At 37.5% G+C, this 25,572-nt stretch overlaps 1 protein-coding gene across 6 annotated transcripts in view; it reads right to left on the reverse strand.

The window, feature by feature from the left end:
* Nucleotides 1-1,634: 1,634 nt before the first annotated feature.
* Tle4 (TLE family member 4, transcriptional corepressor) overlaps nt 1,635-25,572 on the reverse strand; it is a 137,662-nt gene continuing 113,724 nt past the window's right edge. For all 6 annotated transcript variants that reach the window (XM_027951342.3, XM_027951341.3, XM_027951338.3 and 3 more), the window contains 12 exons: nt 22,478-22,597; nt 21,537-21,590; nt 20,910-21,062; nt 19,447-19,579; nt 18,911-19,104; nt 18,339-18,415; nt 8,991-9,240; nt 7,677-7,924; nt 5,778-5,925; nt 5,401-5,551; nt 4,968-5,044; nt 1,635-3,354 (listed from right to left, as the gene is read on the reverse strand). In XM_027951342.3, coding sequence (XP_027807143.1) covers nt 3,247-3,354; nt 4,968-5,044; nt 5,401-5,551; nt 5,778-5,925; nt 7,677-7,924; nt 8,991-9,240; nt 18,339-18,415; nt 18,911-19,104; nt 19,447-19,579; nt 20,910-21,062; nt 21,537-21,590; nt 22,478-22,597 — 1,713 coding nt within the window. In that variant the 3' untranslated portion in view covers nt 1,635-3,246. The remainder of the gene's footprint in view (nt 3,355-4,967; nt 5,045-5,400; nt 5,552-5,777; nt 5,926-7,676; nt 7,925-8,990; nt 9,241-18,338; nt 18,416-18,910; nt 19,105-19,446; nt 19,580-20,909; nt 21,063-21,536; nt 21,591-22,477; nt 22,598-25,572) is intronic.

Raw genomic sequence — 25,572 nt, forward strand, 5'->3', positions numbered from 1 at the left:
AGACTTGAATGATCAGCCACCAAAAACTAATTTTGACTTTTTAAGGAACTTTGCCCTCCTAGAGGATATAAACACACTGTGCACATTATAATGCTTTTTGTGCCAAAGCAAGTTTTGACTCCAAAGCTTTATCAGCTTAAAAAAATCTTAATAAGGCTACACACCCACTGATGAAGGAATAAAAATGGAAAGAACTGCATGTATATACTCACTATCATCCCAAACCTAACTCTGCAAATACTACGGATAGTTTGGTACTAGTTTGGGGAGGCGGAAACAGTGTCCTCTGTGAGGAAGGGAAATGAAACTTTGCAGTGTTGGCCATAGTGACGCTGCTGTCCAACTTTGAGGAAGCTACTCTATGAGGGACTGCCACCTTCTCTTCAAAGATATCCAGGATCAGATACTGTTAAGTAGGACATTGTCTGGTTCATCGTGTCACACAAGAGTGCCCAAGGCCAACTTGTTGTAACTTACTTACCTCCTAGTTGCCCACCTTTTCTGGTGTGTACAGATATATCCATCCTCTGACCCGTTTTCTATTCTCTCTCTCTACATCTTTGGAACTATACATAATATAAGCTGTGACAAATCTGAGGTTTCATGTATAGGTGACTAAGTAACAGAAGTCATTTCAGTGCTCTGTATACAGCAGATATTCCACATTCCTCCTTTCTGCAGTTCAAGAAAAACACTGCTCACCTGCCTAGAGATGCATCTTTGAAGATGACCACTTGCTTCTGTATTTTCTCTTTGTCATTTCTCGCAGGCCTCAAATCACTTATACGTCATTCTGTGATGCAGCATGTCCAATGGCACTGTGGAATTTCCGAGCCAAATGGTTGAACACTACTGGTCTCCTCTTACACAGCACCTAGAGCTGGTATCCCCTCCAGCTTGCCACAGAGACAACCTCAGGTCTCCCAGCTCCCCAGCGGATCCCAAAAAGTGTCATATTTTTGAGTCCCAGGTTTTTGGAATTTTTAAAGTTCTTCTTTGGCAGAATCATTATAAACCTAACCAGTAGAAGCCCAAGAAGCCTGGTGCTTCCCCAGACTTCAGCAAGCTATAGGGAAAAAATAACCCAAACAAATAGCTGGTAGCAGTCTGTAGGGCTAACTTTGAAAGCAGTGCTGGTCCTACAGAACCTCTGGCAATGAGGAAAATGTCCTATAAATTACTGCAGTCCCTTACAATAACCATTAAGCTACATGTGCCTACTTGACACTTGAAATGTAATTACTGCTATTGGTAAACTGAATTTCAGATTTTTATTTAATTTAAATAAAGTTTAAATCTCCACAATGGTTACTAGAAATGGTAACTAGAAAGAACAGTACAACCCTGAAAGAATAAGGTGTTGAGTGACTGACTTTTTGACAGTATTTTTATGAATCAAAGAGGTGCTCAAATATTTGATGACAACCTGTCATTGGTTACTTCTATCTCCTATTCTTTTTAGCTCAAGTGAAAATAAAAACAAAATCAAAACAGTAACAATACAAAACCCACATTGCTTTACCACCAGCCTATCTTGAAAAGAACTAGTAATTTTTAATATATAGGAGTGGTATACTCAAAGATTAAGAAATAAACTAAAGCCAGCAAAACAAAGAATTAGAAAAATAGGCATATTAGAAGTTATTTATGTTTAATGCTTAAAAGTCTGAATGCACAAACAATCTACCATTATAGAAGTACTGGTGGTCAATACAATGCATTAGAACTATGTACAATGCACAGTTTAGTATCAAAATCTTTCTACACTGTAGAGTTTTACGAAACTATTAATGACATCAAACACTAAGCACTTAAGACACCATTTTTTTTTCTGCTACCACATTAGGAACGTCAATAGACAGTCCATTTCAACTTGCAGCATCCATCCATTTCTAGTATGAAATTAAGTAATTTTCTACTTATACAATAAAGTTTATCTACACGGTTCTTTTGATTTTGATCCATAGCAGCAAAGGCACTGTACATCAGCAGATCCACAGACTTAAAGGATTTTTTTTAAAGCATTCAAACAAAAATAATAATAAAAAAGTCACATATTATAGTTTAACAGCAACAACAACAACATAAAAGATAACACAATGTTTCTGGCACAATGGCACAGCTTGTGTCCATTTCAGGGACATCCAACTAAGACATGGAAAGAACCGGAGGTAACGAAAGCAAGTCCTCATCCCAGGAGAGTCCATTCTTTGTGTTTTTCAGAGGGAAGTCTCTGAAAACTCTCCTCTGCTGTCCTTATTTTTGTAAAAGACTTGACTTGCACAGCAGTAGGAGTCCTTCCCTATCTGTGCAGATCCCAAAGAGAACACCACAAGGCAGCCCATAATTTCTCATAACAACAAAACTGCCCAAAGATATACATCTCCCCTTTGCAAAGAAATGTGGCAAAAATATCCAGAATGGATTAAGTTCTCTCTTTGAGGCCCGATTAAATTTGTTCATCTGTTTATAATACAATAAAAAAGGGAATTAAAAACATTACAAATATACTTGTCAACAAGTCAAAAAAAAAAAAAAAGAAAAAGGAAAAAGTCTAATTACTTTTATTGAATATAATCTAAAGCTATAGATGTACTGGTTAAAGTTGTCCAAATGAACTCAAATGAATATGACTTGGTCTGTCACGTTCTAATTGTTCAGCCAAATTTCAAAACATCTTTAAAATAAGTAGAAAACAAAAACATAAAAACCCAGTAACACAGCAACATATTGCTTCCATGTGTAATTATACATTTCACATCTCTATACAGTCAATAGTCTACATTTAGTGAGATTTTTAATCGATAATTTTTAAACCTTCCTTTCCCCCACTTTACCAAAAAAGGGGGGGAGGGGTATCAAATACAATGCACCTTCATCATCAATGCAGGAGCAGACAGCTTTATTTAGTCAGTCATTGTTAGAAAGCCTTCTTTAAACAAAATAAATATATTACAGGTATAATACATAATTAAAGATTCCGTTCACTGTTAAGTATGCTTATTCCATGTTCTTCCAAGCAGATAGCTGAAGATTTGGTATCACAGGTTCTTAATGAGTATTCACAATTCAATAGCGAGAAGGAGGTGGGAGGATTGGGGTTAAGGAAGGGGATTAAACTCCACAACTGCAGTAAGTATCTGAAATTCTTGGTTTTAGATGTGGGAGTGGGTGGGGTGAACAAAAAAGGATGAGAGCGCAAAGTGCTACAAGGAAAAGGAGTCCAATTTGCGTGAAGATTTGTCCTTAATAAATAACTTCATAAACCGTGGCTTTCTTATCCCCAGAGCCAGTGACAATGTATTTGTCATCCACAGAGATGTCACAGCTAAGCACCGATGAGGATTCTTTGGACTAGGAAAGAAACATATAATCAAAAATGTTAAATACTGAAAGAAAAAAACCATGAGTACTGACAGGCAGGACTGGAGGACTTGCAGTAGATGCAAAGGCAATGTGTGCTGTGGAGCAAAAAGGAGCCTCAATGGGGACAGGCAGTTACAGCATCCCCGAAAGTGGCAGAATTGGATCAGATCCATTCTTAAGAGACATCTCACCAGGTTAGCCTGGAAGCTCTTGCCCCGGGGAAATCAGGGAGGCAGGCAAGTCAGTGGTATGACCTGCTTTGAGGATGAAGCGAGGCCCTATTTCAAATCCTATTCTTCAGTGAAGAGTAGGGCTTTAGTGGTATGGAAGCCCCTCAACCTCTCTCAGATAGCCTGGATCTAGGTGGAACTGCAGAAGAGCAGACATAATACCACTTATCACTCAACCTGTCTGAGCCTAGCTTCCTTCAAAGGCAAAGAGGTACAGTTAGTTTACCTGTCCTACCATCTTAGGGGGATGTTACAAAGTACAAGCAACATGGAAAATGGCAACACTGCATCTTTTGAGATAGAGAATATAAAATTATCTAGTAAAAAGTCCAATATTTCCAGAGTAAAAATATAATACAAACTTACAATAGTTGAAAAAAATACCACTGTAAGCATTTTGTATACAATGTTCAACTATGCTAAAAGGGTTCAACAGTAACTGAATGGTGCACTCACTACAAAACAAACAAATAAACAACAACAACAACAACAACAACAAAACCCACAGGATTTTACCCAGGACTCTTGAAGAATACTTGGAATACTTAAATTTCAAGTTTCATGACAGCAATAATATGCTACTTTTTTGTCCTACTGACTATTTTGCATGATATTTTCATTCAATATGTTTTGGATTCAACTGAATTGATCTACTCATTGATGACTATATATCACTAAGTCAAGGAAACTGCAAATGTATTTTAATTCTAAAACGAATACCATATTAATACCATCCTAAATACAGAATATTTTTTTAAAAAAAGAGTCTTTATCTTGCCTTCCAAATCCTCACATACTAGTAAGAGAGGAGACATACTGTTTGCATGTATTTATTTGTACCACCTCTATAATTTGTTCCTTCTACAAATAATTTCATAAACTACAAAATTTGGTTCCACTGAGTCAACAGGAAGAATAAAAATTTATAAAATTAACTGACAGTTATTTAACTTTTCTTTAACAATCTTTGAAAAAAAATCAAAGAACTAATGAGGGTATTAAAGCAAAATGCTCAAGTTTTAAAATAAAAAATTTATGGATAAACACATGAAAATTACACAAAAGATCTACTAAAATCTCCACTAACAGGTAAAATGGGATCAAGGCATGAAGAGCGGGTACACCACGTACAGCCTTGGTTCCCGGTTCAGAGGCACTGGAGAAGATTCCCAGCTCCAGGGCTTGTGGCCATGATGCTTAACTTCCTTCAGGCAGCTTCCTTCTCTGAACATTGAGAATAATATTAGCTCTAAACTCCCAGAACCTTCGTATGTATATATTATTATCTGAGCGTACGCATACAGCATGTGGTTAAACCACTGCTGTGGAGTGAGCACAAAATACGTGGTTGCTACACAAGTTAGGTGTTACCTGGAATATACTGGCCCCATAAGGTGTTCTCCAGGCATTCAGAAGGTTGTCCTTTCCAGTGCTTACAAACCATTTGCCTACAGGAAAAAGTTTTGAAAAGGGAGTGTTGGTGTGAGTTGGTCAGATACCCGAGATTTGTTTTACAGAGCATCAAACTACTCACAGAAACTCATCCCATTGTAACCAACAAATTTCTTTTAACTAAGTCTATCCTCCTGAATTTAAAGATTCATTTATACTTACGATAAGGATAAAGTAGATCAATGCAAAAAATTTACACGGCATCCTACGGAAGGAGGCACGAATAAGGATGTAATACAATTCTGAAGAGGGGCACATTAATGAATCAAAAAACCTGACTTGGAATGAATGAACAGCAGTACAGAAGGAAAATTCTGATTTACAGTCAAATGAACAAAAGGAGCTTGCTTACCACAGTGAGCAAACTTGAGTGACAGCACACAACTCTCATGAAGATGTAGCTGGTATTTGTCCGGCTTGGTAACATGCAAAACTTCAACATTACTGTTTTCCATCCCCACTGCCAGCCACTCTCCAGTTGGGCAGTATCCCAGAGAAAAGATCTAGAATTAAAACAGGTAGACAAGCTTTTTAACCAGGAGGTACTACTATATCTTCTGGTGGTACTACTTAAATTATGAAGGAAATCAAGGTAATATGAATTATACAGAAAGAAACTAAAGTAACATGGATGATCCCAAAGTAATCTACAATCAAAAGTTCCACTCCATCTTTCAGCATGTCATGTTTCATAAAACTTCTAAAATGTTACAGGTATACAGTCAGTACCTGTGAGGTGAAGTCATGCTGCTGCAGCTGCCGCCCCTCGCGCAGGTCCCAGGACCTGACTGTATTGTCCAAACCACCCGTCCAGAGCTTGGTGCCATCATTAGATATATCAATACAGCTGGCTCCATCTGTGTGGCCCTGGAATTGTCTGAAAATATCAAGATGGAGGAAAACCCTTTAAAAGTTAATTTTTGATTGAAATCAATTTGGAATTCCCTGGTGATCAATTTCAGTGTAGTTCTTATCAATAGAGTTCATTTTGGTTTATTATGTTTTCTAATTATTCAAAGCAATAATGAAACATATACAGCTGGTTCTCTGTACCCATGGGTCCCACATCCATAGTTTTAAATTAAAATTTTAAATTAATAATTTGTCACTAGCATTTTAAAATGGACCCATTCTTAATAACCATCCATGGATTGAAAATATTCAGGGAAAAAACCTGTATCTGTACTGAACCTATAGACATTTTTCTTGGCAATATTCTCAATGTGTAGTGATTATTTACATTGCTTTGGATTTTATAAGTGATCTAAAGATGATTTAAAGTATGTGGAAATATCTGCATAGGTCATATGCAAACACTATGTCATTTCACATAAGGAACTTGAACATACATGGAATTTTTGTATTCTCTGGGGTTCTTAGAACTAATCCTCCATAAATACAGAGATAGTTTTAGAAAGGGATTTAAATTTTGAGACGATGAATTCATTACACTTTTTATTTTATTTTTAAACACTTAGAAAGTTCTCCAAATTCTTCTTACATGAAAGCATGAATGATAATACACTGATGGAAAAGAGTCTCCCACTGAAATTAAATAAAGAAAACCCACCAATGTGTGTGTGTGAACTTTATCAGAGATAATTCTTAGACTTGTTCTATGAGTATGATATGAAAGAGGCTGTAAGGTTTTATTTCCCTTTCTGTAGAGAGCTGGGCATGGGGAAATAAGTCCTGCCAGTGAGGTTCAATGCACCTGTGGTTATCTGTGCAGAATGAAAAGGCCACACTCAAGGAAGGAACAAGAAAAGACACCCAGAGTGCCCTAGGAATCACTCCTGGCAAAATGTACAACACAGACCACGGGGGAAGGAAGAGTCAGAACCAGTTCTAGCAACAAGAGTGATAACATTTTGTTTTTGGAATTGTAAACAGAGTTCAGTCCTTCAAAATAAGAGATGTACAGTAAAGGCCTCTTCTTTTTATATACTCATTTTGCCTTATAACTAGGGTTTATTATAACCTTCTCATATTATTTAATGGATCATACATACTCTTGTTGGCTGATAGGTGCTGATAGCTGGAGATCATTTCAGAGATTTACCTACCAATATTGACCCTACACAATCTCATCTCATTACTAAGTAAAAATTGGCATACAGTCTATCCATCCATACAGGTAAGGTAGACAGGTCAGAGTGAGCAGCACCTAAAACAGTGCTTGGACCCATGATAAATGCTAATATTTTTTGGTGAAAGATTAAATGCATCAATACTTAAGATAGTACCACTGAGTCTTCTCAATGAGGAACTATTAACAATAGAGGTTCGTTCGCAAGTACAGATGGCAAATTAGAGATGTCCAATGAGCTCATGAGGTGATGGGAACCTGTGTACATTATTGTCAAAGTGACCTCATTTGGAAAAATTTAAATTTGTGATGCTCAGTTTAATGGCAAGAAAACAACTTCACATTTAATAATTTAAGCAATATGGAAAACATGATTTTAAATCAATAATTTGTCACTAGCATCTTAAAATGGACCCATTCTTAATAATTTTTGGTAAAATAAATATATTCCATTTATTTAGACACACACACAATGCTGGAGCAGAATGTGGTAAAATTAGTTCCTACCCACAACCTAGAAACAAATCCTGTTGACTTACCTCACCAAAGTCTGGTTGTGTAGGTCCCACACAGCGATGTTGCCATCACTGCAGCATGAGAAGCAGACCTTGGAGTCAGGGCTGATGGCCAGGGCATAGCATGCTGGGGCTGAGGATGTCAACTCTGCTTTGATACGTGGGGTTGGAGCTGCCAGGTCCCAAATGGACAAAGTACTGGCTTCCCCTCCAACAATTAGGGTGCGACCATCAGGGAGCAATCTGCAGGAACGGATGTAGTTATCCCTGTTCTGTAGAGACAAAAACCATCAAGAGATTACTCAAGAGGAAAGGAAAACAGCATTAACATGAGAGCAGAAATCCATAAAAGTATTGTGTTCCCTCCTGGTTTAATGAGCCATTTATACTTATGACAATGATAAAGTAGATTAATGCTAGAAAATTACATGAAATTAAGGAAGTACTTAAACTTGATCTACAAAATTTAATACTGAGATATTTAATCTTAATTAGCATCAAAACACAAAGATCTAGACCCACTCCCACCACCAACACCAAATTAACCAACTGCTTGTGTCATTTGCAGAGATACACATGCACACTATTGCAGAAGCTCTTATAGTCCTAAAACATCTAAACCTGGAATGTTGGCATACTGTCCACTGCTGTTGTCATGCTACTACAGCCAAAATGTTAGGAGTCAAAGACTTGAGGACATCTGTTCCCTCTGCCTGGCCCTGCATTATATAACTAAAGAGAAACATGGGTTTGATAAAGCAGGATCAACTGAAGACAAGATTCAATCAAGGAGTGTTAAGTGACAGAAACAAAAACAAAAACAAAAACTTCCTCCTAGTTCATGAAGTTATGGGAATCTAAGATCATTTAATTATGTTTAATTGACGTAGCCTTCTGCTTTAGCAAAAAAAGGCATAAGATTTTGTTGGCATAAGGGAAGAAAACCAGGCTGAAACTTCCTATGCAACTGAAGGACAAATACCAAGATAACAGCTAATGGGGGTTATAGTATTTGCCACATGACATATAAGTTACTTTTTGCACTTGATTATTTGTAATAACACTTTCAGAGAAACCATGTGTGAAATCCTAATTTTCTTAAACCCCTTTAACTGACAGGAAAACATGGGAGACAGGATTAATGAGAAGTGTAATATGCATGTATCATACATCAAGAACTAGATCATTCTGCCTCAGGAACTGAAAGAAGACAGGTCTTTAAGATCAACTACCCACCTGGGATCAGTATTTTATGGTTGGATCATATACAGCTCTCCCACTAAGCCCTTACTGTGTTCTGAGTGAAGGTCTAAGTCTGGTTCATCCATGTTCACTCACCAGACAGTCAAGCTGAGAGACAGGACTCTTGTTGCCAGGGTGGCTGATGTCCCAGACCTTGACACAGCCCTTGCCACCCGTATACACATGCCTCGTGGGGTTGCTGATGGTTACTGCACACACCACCTCACCATGGTTAAGTGTGTTGATCTGGCGAGCATGTCTAGGGATTCCAGGTCCAATAAGGGCATCGGGAGGAAAGGGCACAGGCTGCATCTGACCGTCTGCACTGACATGGAAGGAGTAAGCTCTAAGGCAGTGAAAAGGAAAAAGATAGGAAAGAGAATGTAAAAAATGTTATTTAACTATTCAGTGTAGTGAGAAAGAAAACATTGTCAATGCCACTCGATAGGTATGAATAAGTCAAATTCACCTACTACAGTGAAAATAACAAAAGTTTCAAAGTTATAGAGCATTAGATCCATGACATCTCAGGCTGTTTACTAGCTGCTATGTGACATCAATTATTATTATTTGCCTCTCTGAACCTTAGCTCTACTTTCTAAATGGAAGAGAATGCACCTATATCTTACAGAGAACTAAATAAGAGAATCAATATCAAATATAGTAACTACTCTTCCAGGGGCACTGTAAAACTTGCATTGCCTTTGGGGGGAGGGGCTTGATAACAGATTTTTGTGTATAGCTTTCTAATCAAGTGACTCACTAATAGAAATCAAGCTAAAATTATGAACCTCTAAGGAGTTAAGAGTGTCTAGCACAGATGTTAAAATTTCAGATGTGCAAACATTTTTTGAAAAATAAAGTCCCATCTTAACACCTTGATCAGACTTGACAATCACAAATCCTAGTCAATCCAAAAAAGCATCCTGTGTAGCCCCAAAGGCATACATGTGAGTATCTGGAATCTCCATATTCAGTTCATACCCACTGAAAACACTTCGATTATGAAAGCATTCGATCTAATAATGCAATTAATTGAAGTTAAAGCATCTCCTTCAACAAACTCACCTCTATTTTTAGGGCACTGAACTCAGGAAGAGGACATGTAAGGCTGCAGGCATGCAGGTTGGACTTCTGAAGGCAGGAGATGCCAGCAACAGGCTCCCTGGGGGTTATCATGGGCCATCGCCCATTTTGGAAATGGCGTCATTATATTTTGGCATGGAGTTTAGGAATGTTGTTTATGGGAAGAAGTTTTACAAAAGATAAACCAAGTGAAGGGCTTTTTCTGGGTACACAAAGGATAGAAGCTTGAATTAAAATCACTGGGAGGTTTAGGATGAAAGTAAATTTATTAATTACCTCATACATGCCAGGTACTATCAGGTACTGGGGAATCAGATCAACAAAACTGACAAAGACCTTATTCTTATACTAACTTACATCCTAGAGGGGAAAACAGGTACTGTAAAAGCATATTAAATAAGTTATATTAGGTAGCAGTAAATGTCATTAAACATGCATAGAGAATTTCAGATAAAAGAGATTAAAGGTGCAGAGTGGTCAAAGGCACCTTTGTGAGGAGGTGGCATGGCACATGAGCTAAGGCCTGAAGGAAGGACACAGGCATTGCACATATTTAGGGGAAAATGTGCAGACAGAAGGAACAAATGCAAAGGTCCTGGGGTAGAACTAAGAAAGTAGGCCAGAATGCATTCAGTAGAGAGTGACAGAAATTCAAGAGGGGAAGCAGACATGTTAATATAAGGACCTTGTTAGCTGTTATGAAAAATGTGATGAATCTGAGCCAAATGGGAAGCCACTAGAGATTTGAGTAAGGGACTCACAAAGGAGACTGTTTTGAATGTTATAACAATGTTAACACAAAGTTAACACTTTAAATGACCATTCTGGTTGCTGGGTGAAGAATGTCTTGTAGGTGGTAGGATAAAGAAGCATGTCACTAGTCAGGGCCTACTACACAGGAGAAGTCATTGTCTAGGGTGTGGGAGATAGAAAGTTGGGAATCAAATTTGAACTTCAAAGGTTCTGGCTGGGTAGAGGCAGAGAAGGTTATTCTGGATGAGACGTTTAGAATCTGGCGGTAACAGAGTCCACTTAGGTCAGCCATTCATGAGAGATGAGTTGTCTGATATAAGAAGTTACTGGGGAACTGTCCCTGAGGACACCAGAGTCACCAAGACAACAGCAGGCTCTGAGCAGAAGACTCTTAAGCCATGTGTCAAGTCTTAGTAAATTGGTAAAACCCAACAGGGTGAAAGACAGGGAAGAGTCAAATGGCACCTGTCCGAAGAAAGCAGAATTTTCACAAAGGGTAGAGAAGTACCATTCTGAGTGAATCTAGGGAAGTGGGCATAGGAGAACCACGGCCTTTATTACCATTATCACTGGTCCTACAGATTGTGGGATATGAAAAAAATGAAAGGTCATTCCCGGCTTAAAAGACTCAGGAGAAGGGGTAGGAGAGAGCCAGGTTTCAGTTCAGACAAGGAAGGGAAAGCAGTGATGCTTGCAGAGAAAGGCTGAGATTCGAAGGGATGCTGACCCAGAAAAAGGCTAATTGATTTAGCAATTAAGAGGTCATGAAGACTAAATCTTAAAGGAAAGAAAAGGAAGGTTATTTCAAGTTCAGATGGCGTTATACATTCTTAATGATAATTTGTCTGAGAAGATATCCCCTTCTCCCCTCTAGAATCTCTAAAGAGCTGAGAATTTAAATAGTTAAGAAATGAGACACACACTTTCCTTCAAGGTCTTCATTAGGATATTCTTCAACTTAACTACTCTGGGAGCACCTACTACTGTCCTGGCACTTTATTCTTAGAGAAGCCAAATGAACTTCAAGAGCCAGTTGCATGAAGGATATAATACAGCTCTTTGTTATCAGTATACATATCATATTCAGAACTAGAAAAAACATATTATCAAGCTCTTTAATGTATAATTAGCAAAAAGTACTGCACTATGCAAGGGAAGCCAACACTTCCAGGAATCAAAGAAATTCAGGCTCAGAGGATTATTTTTCTCTATATAAAATTAAATGCCTCCAAAATGTAGTTAAGTACTTCCTACCCATGTACTATATGATACAAACACCACGCTAAGGATAGGAAATTAGGCAAGGAACCTGGCCCTGCCAACAAATGCCTTATAATCTAGGAATAATGAGAAAATACAAAACTGGCTATAACACCTGGAGATGGGTTTTAAAGGCTGGAAGGATTTCACCAAGGAGGGAGGAAGATGGTGGTAGGAATAGCAGAAGACAAGCACTCCAAAAGGATGAGGATAAACGACCAGAGAAATCCCTGGATTGGGTATAATCCAGGAATTCATTTATTTTATTTATTTCTAAAATCATTCAACAATGATAAGTGTGTTTGGAGGAGTTGGCCAAAGCATAGTCTGACAAAATATAGTAGATATTTATTTTACCATGTTACAAGGGGAGAGCTGAATTTCTGGCCTAAGAACTTCATAGATATGATTCATTAAAGGATTTTTTTGAAGAAAAAGAAACAGGACATTGCTAGGACAAAGCCATTCAAAGAATAAACTTTGTAGTACGGAAGAGAATGGGTGCTAGTTTGGGTCTTGAATGTCCTCCCCCAAAGTTTAGATGTTGAAGGTTGGTCCAGCCTCTGGAGTTACTGGGAGGTGGTAGAACCTTTCAGGAGGAAGAGCCAGGTAGGAGGAAGTTAGGTCATTGGGGGAATGCCTTTGAGGAGATATTGGGATTCTGGCTCCTTCCTATCTCTCTTTGCCTCCTGCTGCCATGAAGTGAGCAGCTTCCTTTATCATGTGTCCCCACCATCACATCCTGCGCCTCAGTACAGGTTCAAAAGCAATGGAACCAACTGACGATGGACTAAAACCTTGGGAACTTTGAGCTGAAACAATTCTTTCCTTCTTATCAATCTATTATCTCAGTATTGTGTCACAGTGATGAAAAGCTGATTAACACAGACGAACAGAAGAAATAAGAAATAATGGTTCTAATAATCTAAGCGAGAATACTAGGGTACCTGAAATAGTCCAAGTGCAAGGATGAAAGTTGGAAGTAAGAGTGGATGTTACATCCTGTAGGAGTTAACTAACATGATTTGAAGAGAGAGCCAATAACTGAGTTTCTGTGAATTAGGAAATCAGAAACATTAGTTATGGGGAAAAGATGAGGGTGAATTGGGAAGGAGGCCTAATATGCTATAGTACTTGGTGAATATAATGAACTTGAGGTGTAAGGATGTCTAGCTGAGAAGTCCAACAAATAACCAGAAACAAGGCTGAAGGGAGAGGGTTTAAGGAATCAGACTAATAGTGGCCCACATTTTTCCACAAGCACATAGCACTCATCTATACATGTGAACACACAGCAGGTGAATTACAAGAATAAAGAGTAATTTATCCAACAGATATGGTGAAGGAAGCAGAAGACAGCTGAGAAAAGTTTAGACATTCTGACAGAACTATATTTCAAACTATATAGGCACTTGCAATTATCTCTTTTTAGAACTTGTGCACTGAGGTTGTTTTATTTAAATCATCATCTTTCTATGAAGACCAAGCATATTTCAAGAAGGTTCTTGGCCTTCCTACTTCCACCTAACTAATGAGGACAAGTTGTTATGTTGCCTTAATTTATCTTAGACTTTGAAATATCTTCAAGTTTTCAACACCTCATAGGATGGGACTAGACTTTGAATTCGCAATTAAAAGCATATTGCATTATACAGTATAATATAAAATTTGGTTCTCAAGAACCAAATTAGATCACCTGTATGCCAACCAGCAAATCACAGCTATTGGAGGTTTTATTATTTAACCTGTTTCTTTTGAAAAATCTTTATTTTTTTTCCATTATATATATATATATAATATATATATATATATAATATATATATATATATAATATATATAAATATATATATATATATATATTTTATTGGTTGTTCAAAACATTACAAAGCTCTTGACATATCATATTTCATACATTAGATTCAAGTGGGTTATGAACTCCCATTTTTACCCCAAATACAGATTGCAGAATCACATCGGTTACACAACCACATTTTTACATAATGCCATATTAGTAACTGTTGTATTCTGCTACCTTTCCTATCCTCTACTATCCCCCCTCCTCTCCCCTCCCATCTTCTCTCTCTACCCCATCTACTGTAATTCATTTCTCTCCTTGTATTTTTTCCCATTCCCCTCACAATCTCTTATATGTAATTTTGTGTAACAATGAGGGTCTCCTTCCATTTCCATGCAATTTCCCTTTTCTCTCCCTTTCCCCTCCCACCTCATGTCTCTGTTTAAGGTTAATCTTTTCCTCCTGCTCTTCCTCCCTGCTCTGTTCTTAGTTGCTCTCATTATATCAAAGAAGACATTTGGCATTTGTTTTTTAGGGATTGGCTAGCTTAGCATAATCTGCTCTAATGCCATCCATTTCCCTGCAAATTTCATGATTTTGTCATTTTTTAGTGCAGAGTAATACTCCATTGTGTATAAATGCCACATTTTTTTTTTTTATCCATTCATCTATTGAAGGGCATCTGGGTTGGTTCCACAGTCTAGCTATTGTGAATTGTGCTGCTATGAACATCGATGTGGCAGTATCCCTGTAGTACGCTCTTTTAAGGTCTTCAGGGAATAGTCCGAGAAGGGCAATAGCTGGGTCAAATGGTGGTTCCATTCCCAGCTTTCCCAGGAATCTCCATACTGCTTTCCAAATTGGCCGCACCAATTTGCAGTCCCACCAGCAATGTACAAGAGTACCCTTTTCCCCACATCCTCGCCAGCACTTGTTGTTGTTTGACTTCATAATGGCTGCCAATCTTACTGGAGTGAGATGGTATCTTAGGGTGGTTTTGATTTGCATTTCTCTGACTGCTAGAGATGGTGAGCATTTTTTCATGTACTTGTTGATTGATTGTATGTCCTCCTTTGAGAAGTGTCTGTTCAGGTCCTTGGCCCATTTGTTGATTGGGTTATTTGTTATCTTATTGTTTAATTTTTTGAGTTCTTTGTATACTCTGGATATTAGGGCTCTATCTGAAGTGTGAGGAGTAAAAATTTGTTCCCAGGATGTAGGCTCCCTATTTACCTCTCTTATTGTTTCTCTTGCTGAGAAAAAACTTTTTAGTTTAAGTAAGTCCCATTTGTTGATTCTTGTTATTAACTCTTGTGCTATGGGTGTCCTATTAAGGAATTTGGAGCCTGACCCCACAATATGTAGATCAGAGCCAACTTTACAAATGCAACAACAAAAATATTTCTGAATCATGAGCAGCCTGAAACCCATAAACTTTTTGCTACATTTATATGCCATATCCCATAATACAATTAGTACTGTCTAAGTCTCATTTAGGAAGCAGATAAAGAAGAAAGTCCACTTATGTTCTACAGAGATTAAACTGTGCAATCATGCCAATCACCTGAATAAATAAGAGGATCTAATGTAATTATCAAATAAATACTACTTTATTCATTACTTGGGACATGCATGCATTGTAAGTTTTGATAATATCTACTAATTCATTTTGTAAAAATTATTTGGACAGAGATGCACAACTGTTTTAAGTCTTTGTGGAGAAAGGCAGTTACCTTCTGAGTATATGTGGTGACGAGGCTTTTGGGTGATTTAGTATGTTATGTTCTAACACTTTGTAAGGGTTTCTGTTGAAAATATGCACAAAACAAGTTTCATAATTCTGTATCTTATGATCTACAGAGAGTCACATAAATGTTATATTCTTTTATGCCAAATAATCTATAATGAAACTGCATTATCTCTACATGTATAATTGAACGTGGATTTCTGTTTTGATGCTGTTACATGAAGATATACCAGTAATAGAACATATGGAATTCAATTTACTCAATCCAATCTTCCTCATCATTTCTGCCCTCTACAACACACTGTATCTTCTTTTGCACAAGTACTTGAGAAACTAATAATACTCTGGGGCAAACTTGATAATATATAGAACAGGAAATGATACTGAAGGTGACTAAATAGCTACCACATTATCAAGCACCGTGTTGAACATGTACCATATTATCAGAATGCTCAGTCTCATTCCTTCTTGTTGAAGAGGTATCATCTCTGGTACACAGGAACTGAATGGAGCTGACAAAGTTAAGAAACTGTGGGTAAAGTCATCCTTCCTACTCAACATTTAAACTTGGATCTGTTACTTTCCTGAAACCTCACTCTGTCAACCACACCAACCAAACTACATATATTATATGCTTTTTGGTTTTCCTGGTGAAGAGTTGTTCGCCAAATGCATTAGGTGAAACTCCATCACTTGCAGGAACAAAAATTCTCAACTTTCTTCTAATCCATCAACTTACCCAAAAAAGTGTTAAAATTTTTATAATACAAGAGTCAAAACTGGAGGGAGAAAGGGAACTAGCACAAGGCTCAGAAGTACCATGAAAGTTATAGTGGTTTTCACTAGTCCAACTCCCAAACCAAGTCTATCACTATTTCTTTAAATACAGACAATACAATTACAGACCTGTGCCTCAAGGCAGCAGCCAACAAGGCAAGAAGCCTCACTTCACTGCTCTAATGGTTATATACTTATTTAGCTCTGGGTGCAACCTCTAATTACCTTTACCATTTAATGATAAATATGCAGCACCAGAAAAAAGGGAAGGCAACTCTTCCCTAAAGGCCCACCTCCATTTATCTTACCAGTTCACATGGAACTTGTAGGTATTTCAGTTGTTATTTGATTAATCCTATGACCTTGTTATTTAGTCGCCGTGTGAAATAGATCAAACTTTCACCTTCAAATATATCAAGAGTTCTTGGTCAACAAGAATTGTCAGCCAGTCAACAACTATTTGCAGAACACACACAGGTACACAGAATTTTATGGTAATTGATATTTTACCTTCAACTCTCAAGGAACTCCGTCTAATTTGCCTTGTTTCCCTTATTAATACATCAAATATTTACTGAGCAACTTGGATATGGAACCAGCACTGCGTTTGATGCAATGGGGAAGTTTAGGGTAGAGTTTGTAGTGAAGTTTATTACAGGAAGAGCCAAGATGCTTATTGATCAGATGAAAAATGAAGAAAGGGTCAAAGTCAGACATGTTCAACACTGAGAGGGCAGGCCACACTGGGAAAAAAAGAGGATACTCAGGAAATACCAGGTGACAACCAAGTGTCCAAGTACGTAGCAGTAAAGAAACAAGCAAAGAGGGGCTAGAGAAAGAAGGAATCAGTACATATTCATTCATTCTTTGAATAAATTTATATGTGATCATCAACTATGAACTAGGTACCATATAAGGTACTGGAATTCTATAACTGAACATAAAAAGTTTTGTTCTCACAGAACTTAAATATTTAAGCAAGGAGAAGTATATAAAGGTTATAAATAAGCATAAAGAGAGTAGAACAATAGGGAGGAAGGGTAAAAGGGATATTTTCAGACAGAATGCTGAAAAGATTGCATCTAAGAGACCAGAAGTGAGACAGTCAGCAGCATAAAAATGTGCTGCCAAAAGACTAATAGAGTAAATGTCCTGAGGTAGGCAAGCTACTAGGGAAGCTGCTACTGAGGTCTAGTATGGACAGCAACAGAGACTGAGGAGGTGCCATGTATGTGGCACGTATCGACAGAGACAGAGAGGATGCCAAAGAAAGAACTGATGAGGATAAACATATATACATTATTAACAAGGCAATGAGGGTCTTCAGGAGATGCTTCCCAAAACAGAGTAGTAGTAAAGCCAGCTGGGATTTTAAAGGCAGAGCCAGCACTACTGTATAGTGAAATCTTCGTATCCAGGAATATAAAGCCAATCAGCAGAGAGAACTGTGCTTGGATAGTTTAAAAAAAAAAAAAAAAGAGGTGAAATAAAGACTGAAATGAGATATTGTGAGATTACAATGTTCAAGTGGAATGTTCAATGTTCCATCAAACAACCAGTGGGTTGTGTTTGGTCTTTTATAACTCAAAGGCCTAGTTACAACAGAAACAATCAACTGAGCAAGCCACTTTTTCCGGAAACAGAAGTGAGCATTCAGACTGCCCTTATTTTGTTTCAGCCTTTGAAGTTTGGCATGTCTTTTCCCTACATGTTAAAATTTTGAGCATCCAGGTTTGCAGATAATAACAAGGCTTCCTGAACAAAGAACCGCCTTAAAATCATCAATAGACATGGAGAAGACCTGACTACTCAAGCTGCCTCTGCAATTTGCGTTTCCATATATAAGCCTGATATTTTAAATGGAAAGTACAAGACCCACTTTATCCCATCTTTTCTTGTTCTAAGAGAAAATAAAAAATACTTTGCAAGAAGAAAGTATGAACAGTTCAATGTTGTCCAACTCTAAAGGGCCAACAAGGGGCTGGGCTTGGTATATAATTAGTACAAAATGAACAAAGGTACTCACGGTTTTCCTCCTGGAATGCCTGTCAGATTTGGAGGGATTGCTGGCACACGCATGTGATGGTGTGGATCAAACCCCACCTAGAATATTTCCCAGGGAAAATGAAAAAAGTGGACATAGTTAATATTAACTATTAACTATAATTTTATCCTACTCAATATCTTTTGTAAAACATAGAGAAATAGATCCTTTGAAAATAAGATTTTAGATACACAGAAATATTTATTGATGAAGTGACAGGATGTTTATGATATTACAGTCACAAACTTGGGGTGAAAAAAAACTATACTAATGATTACTGAAGTCCATGACAAAAACAAGAGGTTAATTACATTCACTACACTATGTCTAATTTATAGGTTAAACATCTCCAAAATACTAATTTAAAAAAAGAGAGAAAAGAAGAATCACTTTCCAAAAGAAAACAGACCTTAAGATATAATCACATGTAGCTTAATTTACAAATACATACCTCTCTGTAATACCTCACATTATACAAACTACACTCACATACAAATATGGATGACAATCCTCTGTGCTCTGAAACACTGTTTTATAACAGCCTGCAAACGTACCACTGGAGATCTTCCATAGGCGGCGGCAGCAGCGGCGGCAGCAGCAGCTGCACTCATTTGCGGGGAGATGTTGTGCAGTCCAGCATAGGCAGCTCCAGGGCTGGTCAGTTCTCCATTCATTCCAGCATGGGGCACAATCCCAAATGGGGTTGGATATGGACAAGGTACAGCCATTGGGGTTCTTAGGCTGGATGCTGAAGACCAACATGTAAGGAGAAAATAGATCAATGAAGAATATAGGAGATAATATTGAAAATATTCTTACTAACATGCTTAAAAAATTACAATCCACAGTTCAAATGAACTAATTTTAATATTCCCCAAGCCTTCACAGGAGTCCATTTAACCATATTGCATTGATTACCTACCATGCACCAGATATGGTTAATGGCTTGGCATAGGTTAACTAACTTTGTCTAACAGCCATTCAATACTGGCTATTAGTACTTTTAATGTATTACACTATTTAAGTTGCTTTAGATTCTTTAAAAACAGAAACATAAATATAACATAGGAAAACATATTTTTTTACTCACCCAAAGGATCCACTCCTGGTGGTTTTCCAGGTACAGGCCTTAATCCAGGAGTAGAGTTACTGCCTGGAGTGGGTGCATCAGTTCGGGGAGTAGGGGTATTGGATTTTGAAACAGGAGTAGTAGATTTTTCATTCTATCAAGAGATGTAATGAAATAAACCAGCTGTGAGAACATGGTTTTAAATAATGATATTAAGATTAAAAATAGTAAAGGGAAAACAATAAAGAAAGGAAGAATAAAACTAAAAGTGGTTCTTTAGCTTGGATCTTTTCTTGCATTAATTAAAAAGATCTAGCAAAAAAAATCAGACCCATGTTCAGGAGCACATGAACTGAAGGGGACCTAAGAGAGAAGATCACTTCTAGTAGACAAAGGCTTAAAGAAAGGTGATAGATAAGATAAATCATGATGTCCTAGCGATGGGCAACTTGCTGGTGTCTTTGGTTTAAGACTGGTTAGACTTCTTAGTGAATTATTCTTGCCACCAGAGGTTCCTTGTTTAACAGGTCCCCTTAGAAAAGACTTGAGCTTGACTTGTCATAGAAACTCAGAGGAGTTGTTATTTTAAAAAGAAGGCCAGAAGGCCAGAAGAACACAGACACAACAAAACAAACAAAAAACAAAACAAAACCCTAATCTAGCCTTCTGCAAGGTACATCTTCCTTATTTGCAGATAAATTGTAGAACTTCCTTTCCTTCAGCTGTGAATTCAAAAGGTTATTTGATTTCTTTTTTTTTTTCTTGTGGTGCTGGGGGTTGAACCCAAGGCCTTGTGTACGTGAGGCAAGCACTCTAGCAACTGAGCTATATCCCCAGTCCAAAAGATTATTTGAAAACTGCATTTAGTTGTGGTTTTTGTTTTGTTTTGGTGATGTATTACAAGTAAATAACTGCTAAGAAGATGTACCATGCAAAAATGCAATTCATTACAAAGCCACAGGAGGAGGTAGAGAGAGATTATCCTGTCTTGTGAACAGTTCAATTCTGCACTTGTGACTTGTGGTGTGAAATCAAGGTAGACTTTTGTAAATGACAGATTATTTTTTAGATAGCAAGGGAAAATTACTGCAGCCATATGTAGTTTGGCAATTCAAAGCTAGCAACAAAATCACATCAAAGCCCCAAACTAAGTTTACCATAAACCACAGCAACAAAACCATCTCTTTAACCCCAGTGTATATTTTTCATCTAACACATATTTCAATTTCTCCCTATCCCTCTCCTATATTTACAAAAAAACTCACAAAGCAAACACCAAATTGCTGACAAGTTAGTAAACTCATTCTGCTCCAAAAATACTTTTGTCAGTTAAACTTTACTGAATATACATATACATTTGTAAATCAAAGTCCTATAGAAAAATGTGAAAAATACAAAAAATTGAAAAAAAATCAAAATCAAACCTAACTATTATAAAACTAGCAATATAAAAAAAAAAAAAAAGATGGAAAAGAGCAGCTTACAAGGCTAAGTTCTTTGGATTTGGAGGAAGGAGTACTGCTGGAAGATGCAATGGAGGCAGGGCTGATTGGGGCATCTTTCTTGAGCAGGCGAGTCTTGTCCAGGCCATTCTCCCTAGGGGAATGTGCTGGGCTCCCCCGAGGGGAAGATGGATCCTACAAAGGAACACCAAGGGTAATAATGCTCATAGTACATTCATGACACTGGGGTCCCTGGGTGTGGTTATTTCTAGCTGAAAGCATTTAACAGAAGTACAAAATGTTCTGGAATAGGTAACAAGTTAGTTTCACTGACAATGCCAAAGAAAATATTCAGTATGGAGCCCCTCCGCCCAATAACATTTATGGTATTTATTTAAAACAAAACCCAAATCAAAACCCTACTAAACTTGAAGCTGGTTGTCAATGAGATCTGTAGGTTGACCACAGATTCACTGTGGTCAGAGAGACATGTCACGTACTTCTCAGACGAGAAGAGCAACAAAAAATAATGAATAACATATAAACCAGTAATACATATTTATTATGTAAAAACAAGTAGATCTATTTAAAAATAAGAACACAAATTGGATGGTAATAATATGAATACAAAAAGGTCTTTGGTAGGAGCAGGAACTACCATAAACATACCTCATTGGAAACATCAACCACCAAGTTGTCATCACTCTTCTCACCATCACTGTCCTGCATAGACAAATGAGAAGCATTACCTCCTCCCACAGCCAAAAAGAAGAAAAAAGCTAGCTGGATCCTGGATGGCTCCAGATTAATTCCTCTATATCAATGTTAAATGCCTTACAACACATTATTTTCTTTAATCTTCATGGTGATGTTAAGAGGTAGATAATGGTTTCTTTGTCCAGATTAACAAAAAGGATGATGGCTTGCTTATAACTCTGAAATGGAGGCTACAGAGTCCCATGTCCAAGCTAAATTGGGCCTACAAATGGGTATGATTTGGTCTGTCACTGTTTAAAAAATGTGACTAAGTAGACATATAAACAGGGAGGTGAAAAAAATCCAGATTTTCAACTTCTCATGGAGTCTGTGAATAGGCCGTGCCTTGGCTCCAGTTTCCATTCAGCTTTCTAAATTTTCTTATGTAACCTACCTAGCCCTACTAGAGAAAAGTGAGTTTCAATTCAAAGTAGAGACATTTGGTTATCTCTGCAAATTAAATTTTGCAAAATCTGACACATCCTTAGCACATGAGTCTACTGAGGCATTTTAACTAATCTTCTGATTTTACATTTCTCTTTAGAGTTTCTAGCTAACCACAGAAACTTCAACCTTCTTGAAATACACTGGGGAAAGTAAATATACATACAAATAACATAGAACACCCAAATCTCCTATTAGCTGCTGGGTGAAGCACTGTGTCCTCTCATATACATACACAGGACTTCAGCTAGCCAACTGAGACAGAGCTATAAATGCAATAAATACTTTTTCTCTTAAAAGATATTATCCTGTGTACTAGTATTGGCTGGTAATAATCAAAAGGTAGAGATGCTGCTGATAAAAAGCAATGCAAGTTGGCCTTCCCCCAAAGCAAAGGTAAATGAACTTACATAACGAGCTGCTATTTCTTTCTCTTCAGTTTTCTGCTTTTTGCTTTCTGAGGAGTAATCTGTGGAATTTCTATGCTTTTCAGCACCTCGGAAACTGGCTGATGGGGATACTGAAGAGCTCTGGAATTAGAAAGGGAAGCAAGGTTGAGAAGCATTGATTATCCATTTAACAGCTTTTATTTATTTTTTTAAATGCCTGAGACACCCCACAACTTTTGTTCCACAGTATATACTTGCAAAGCTATTAAGAGGAGAGAGGAGAGAGGGCAGGAGATGAAAGTAATAAGAAAACAAAGGCATACAGGGAAAAAAACATGAAAAAAATAAAAAAGGAAAGGGAATGGGGGAAAAAGAATAAAGAAAATAGGAGGCAGAGGAAGGAAGAGTACAAACAAAAAAAAAGAATGGCAGGGAAGAGTATAAACTTAGAATGAATTTGGTCTTACATTTGTGTTTATACTGTTTAAACATAAAGTTGGGAAAGGAAGTAGACACAGGAGAAAAGGTAAAGAAGAAAAGGAGACAACTTTTGTTGGTTAATGGGACAGTCAGTACTTTAAAAAGGAAGAGGTAATTTTTAGGGATCAGAGCAACTAAAAACGGTGGTCATGTGACATAAAGGTCATATTTACAGAATTTTACTCAGTCCTACATCTTGAGAGCCTGGGAGATGCAGAGGGGCAGGAAACATGAACTTCATTCCTTTTTGACTCCTAGAGCTTGCTCCTTTTATTTTAATCTCTGGAAACCTGAGAAGAACACACAGGCTTTCATAGTAGAGAAAAGGGTCCATGCCTGGGGAGATCAGTCTGAGGCCATCTTCCTTTATCTATGCTCTTTCAAGAAGCTCCCAGCTGGAGAAGTCCCCCACAGAAAACAAACACCAGCAAGGAAATCTGAAGCCAGATAATGTTTCTTTTTGCCATGAAGTCCAGATGGTTTACTGAGCATATTTGGATGGTATGAAAACTGAAAACCATGGATAAAGAAGATAAAACTGGAACTACCATTAGCTAGTGACTATGTTACAGATCAACAGAAGAGCTAAATAAAAGTGAGGTGTGAGAGGGAGCCAGGTCTGGAGCAGGAATGCCCTGTTAAGGACAGATAGTAAAGGCATGAGTAGCAAAGTCCCTCAGAGGGGCACAAGGGCAGAACTCCCAAGGATGAAATTAACCCAGCCTGGTTAAGAATGGACTATTTCTGGAGGGTAGGAGAAAAAATATTTGGAAATAAAATATCTAAAGAAAAACGTTCTAGGAAGAAGAAGAAAATCACCACGAGAACATCTTTGTCTGGCATCCAAAATCAATTCAGAAAATTTTTCACTAAAGCTCTCCTCACTTACAACTTTACTTATCTCATATAAAACTAACTCTTGAAAACTTTTTGCTTTATCTTATTTGGTTGGTAATAATTAACATTTATAAAGATATACAATGATTATGAGGGCCTTTAAATTAACTATTGAAGACAGTTCGGTTTCTAGAATGTTTGGATGTAAGTTCCATTTTATTTCCACTGAAGCATGATGCCACATACTTGCTGGGCATTTTCTAAACTTTCAAAACATGTTGTTAGAGGGTGGGTGTTTAGTGGAAGAGGAAGATGGGAGCAAAGAGTGGGTACCCACTGTTAAGGACTATGTGTCTTTTGAATCTGTCCCCAATGTGCCAGCCCCACAATATTTTATATGAACACTATAAAAGTACACTCACCAAACCTTATAACTAATCCTACTAGACTTTAAGCTAAGTATCAGAAAAGACTCTGGGGCATTATTTTGTATGCTTTCTGTAAAACCACACAATTTAAATAACTTTCAATTTTTACTATATATTGATTTACTTATATAATTTATTTTTGTGGAGCTCAGTGTGGAACACAGTGCTTCAGACATGCTAGGCAAACAGTACCACTGAGGTACATCCTCAGGCTCTAACAACTTTTAAAAGTAGACTACTTGACTTTTCTGTCTCCACTGAGTTGCAAACCTCATCCCAAGCCTTGGTTCAATGCCCCTATTTTGGTTCAATGCCCTACTTTGCTTTCATATCACAACCCAATCAATCAGGTTTTTTATGACCTTTGAAAGCCTGCACACAAACATTATCCACGAGTTACTGCACCCCATGTCATGCCTGTGATATCTAGTTTATCCCTCTTGAGTCTGTCCTCCATATGTCTGAAATTTATATTTATCAAAGACATATTCAACCACTTATCCTTACTCCTCCTTAATAAGGACAGTTTCCTACCATCCATAGGATAAATTTCTGAATATTTTACAGAAGTTTTACAAAGTCCTCACTCCACACCCCAATCCACTGAACTTGTCTCCCATATCACTGCTGACAGCCTGTGCTCCCCAGAGAGATATATGTATGTTCACCACATCCACAGCCTTTTACCCTGGCTTATGGAAATGCCCTTTCACTCAGTATGTCTTTTGAAATCATCCTTGCCCATAATAAACAACTCTAATGCCACTTTTCAAAGCTTCCTCTGATGCTGTCAGAATTAATCAGTCTTCTTTGTTTCCTTAACATTTCCTTCACTCAAGGAATAGAGCATGTGCAACAAATGCTGTTTGTTTACAAGGCCACTTCTCACCTCAGGCTGTGGATTCCCTGAGGGTGGAGGCACCCAGCATAGTGAGCACCAGAGAACTGCCTAGAAATATTTTTGAACACAAATGACTGAACATCCCCTGTAACACATTCTTCAATCTTAATCCAAAATTCATGTGACACACTGCAGAGGTCCACTGGAAGAACAATGCCACAGAACAGATACCATTCACTACAGTTAAGATATGCATAATGGTTTTCCCTGGGATTGGTAACATGGAAGCTCTGCCCCTTTTTTATTGATTTCTAAATGATGAAATACTTTCTTAAAAATTAATACTAAATGGTAATGTCTATTTAAATCTTATGCTTATTTATCTGCATACATGTACAATCAAATGGTCTTATTTTCCCTAAGCTGGTTGTTTCTGATTGTACAAATGTTTTATTATTGAATTTCATGTAGAGCAGAGTTACACCCGGAATTTGCTAGTAAAATGACAAAAGTAGTTAATTATCACTAGC

This window comes from Marmota flaviventris, chromosome 13, assembly GCF_047511675.1.
Source record: "Marmota flaviventris isolate mMarFla1 chromosome 13, mMarFla1.hap1, whole genome shotgun sequence".
Classification (NCBI taxonomy): Eukaryota; Metazoa; Chordata; class Mammalia; order Rodentia; family Sciuridae; genus Marmota; species Marmota flaviventris.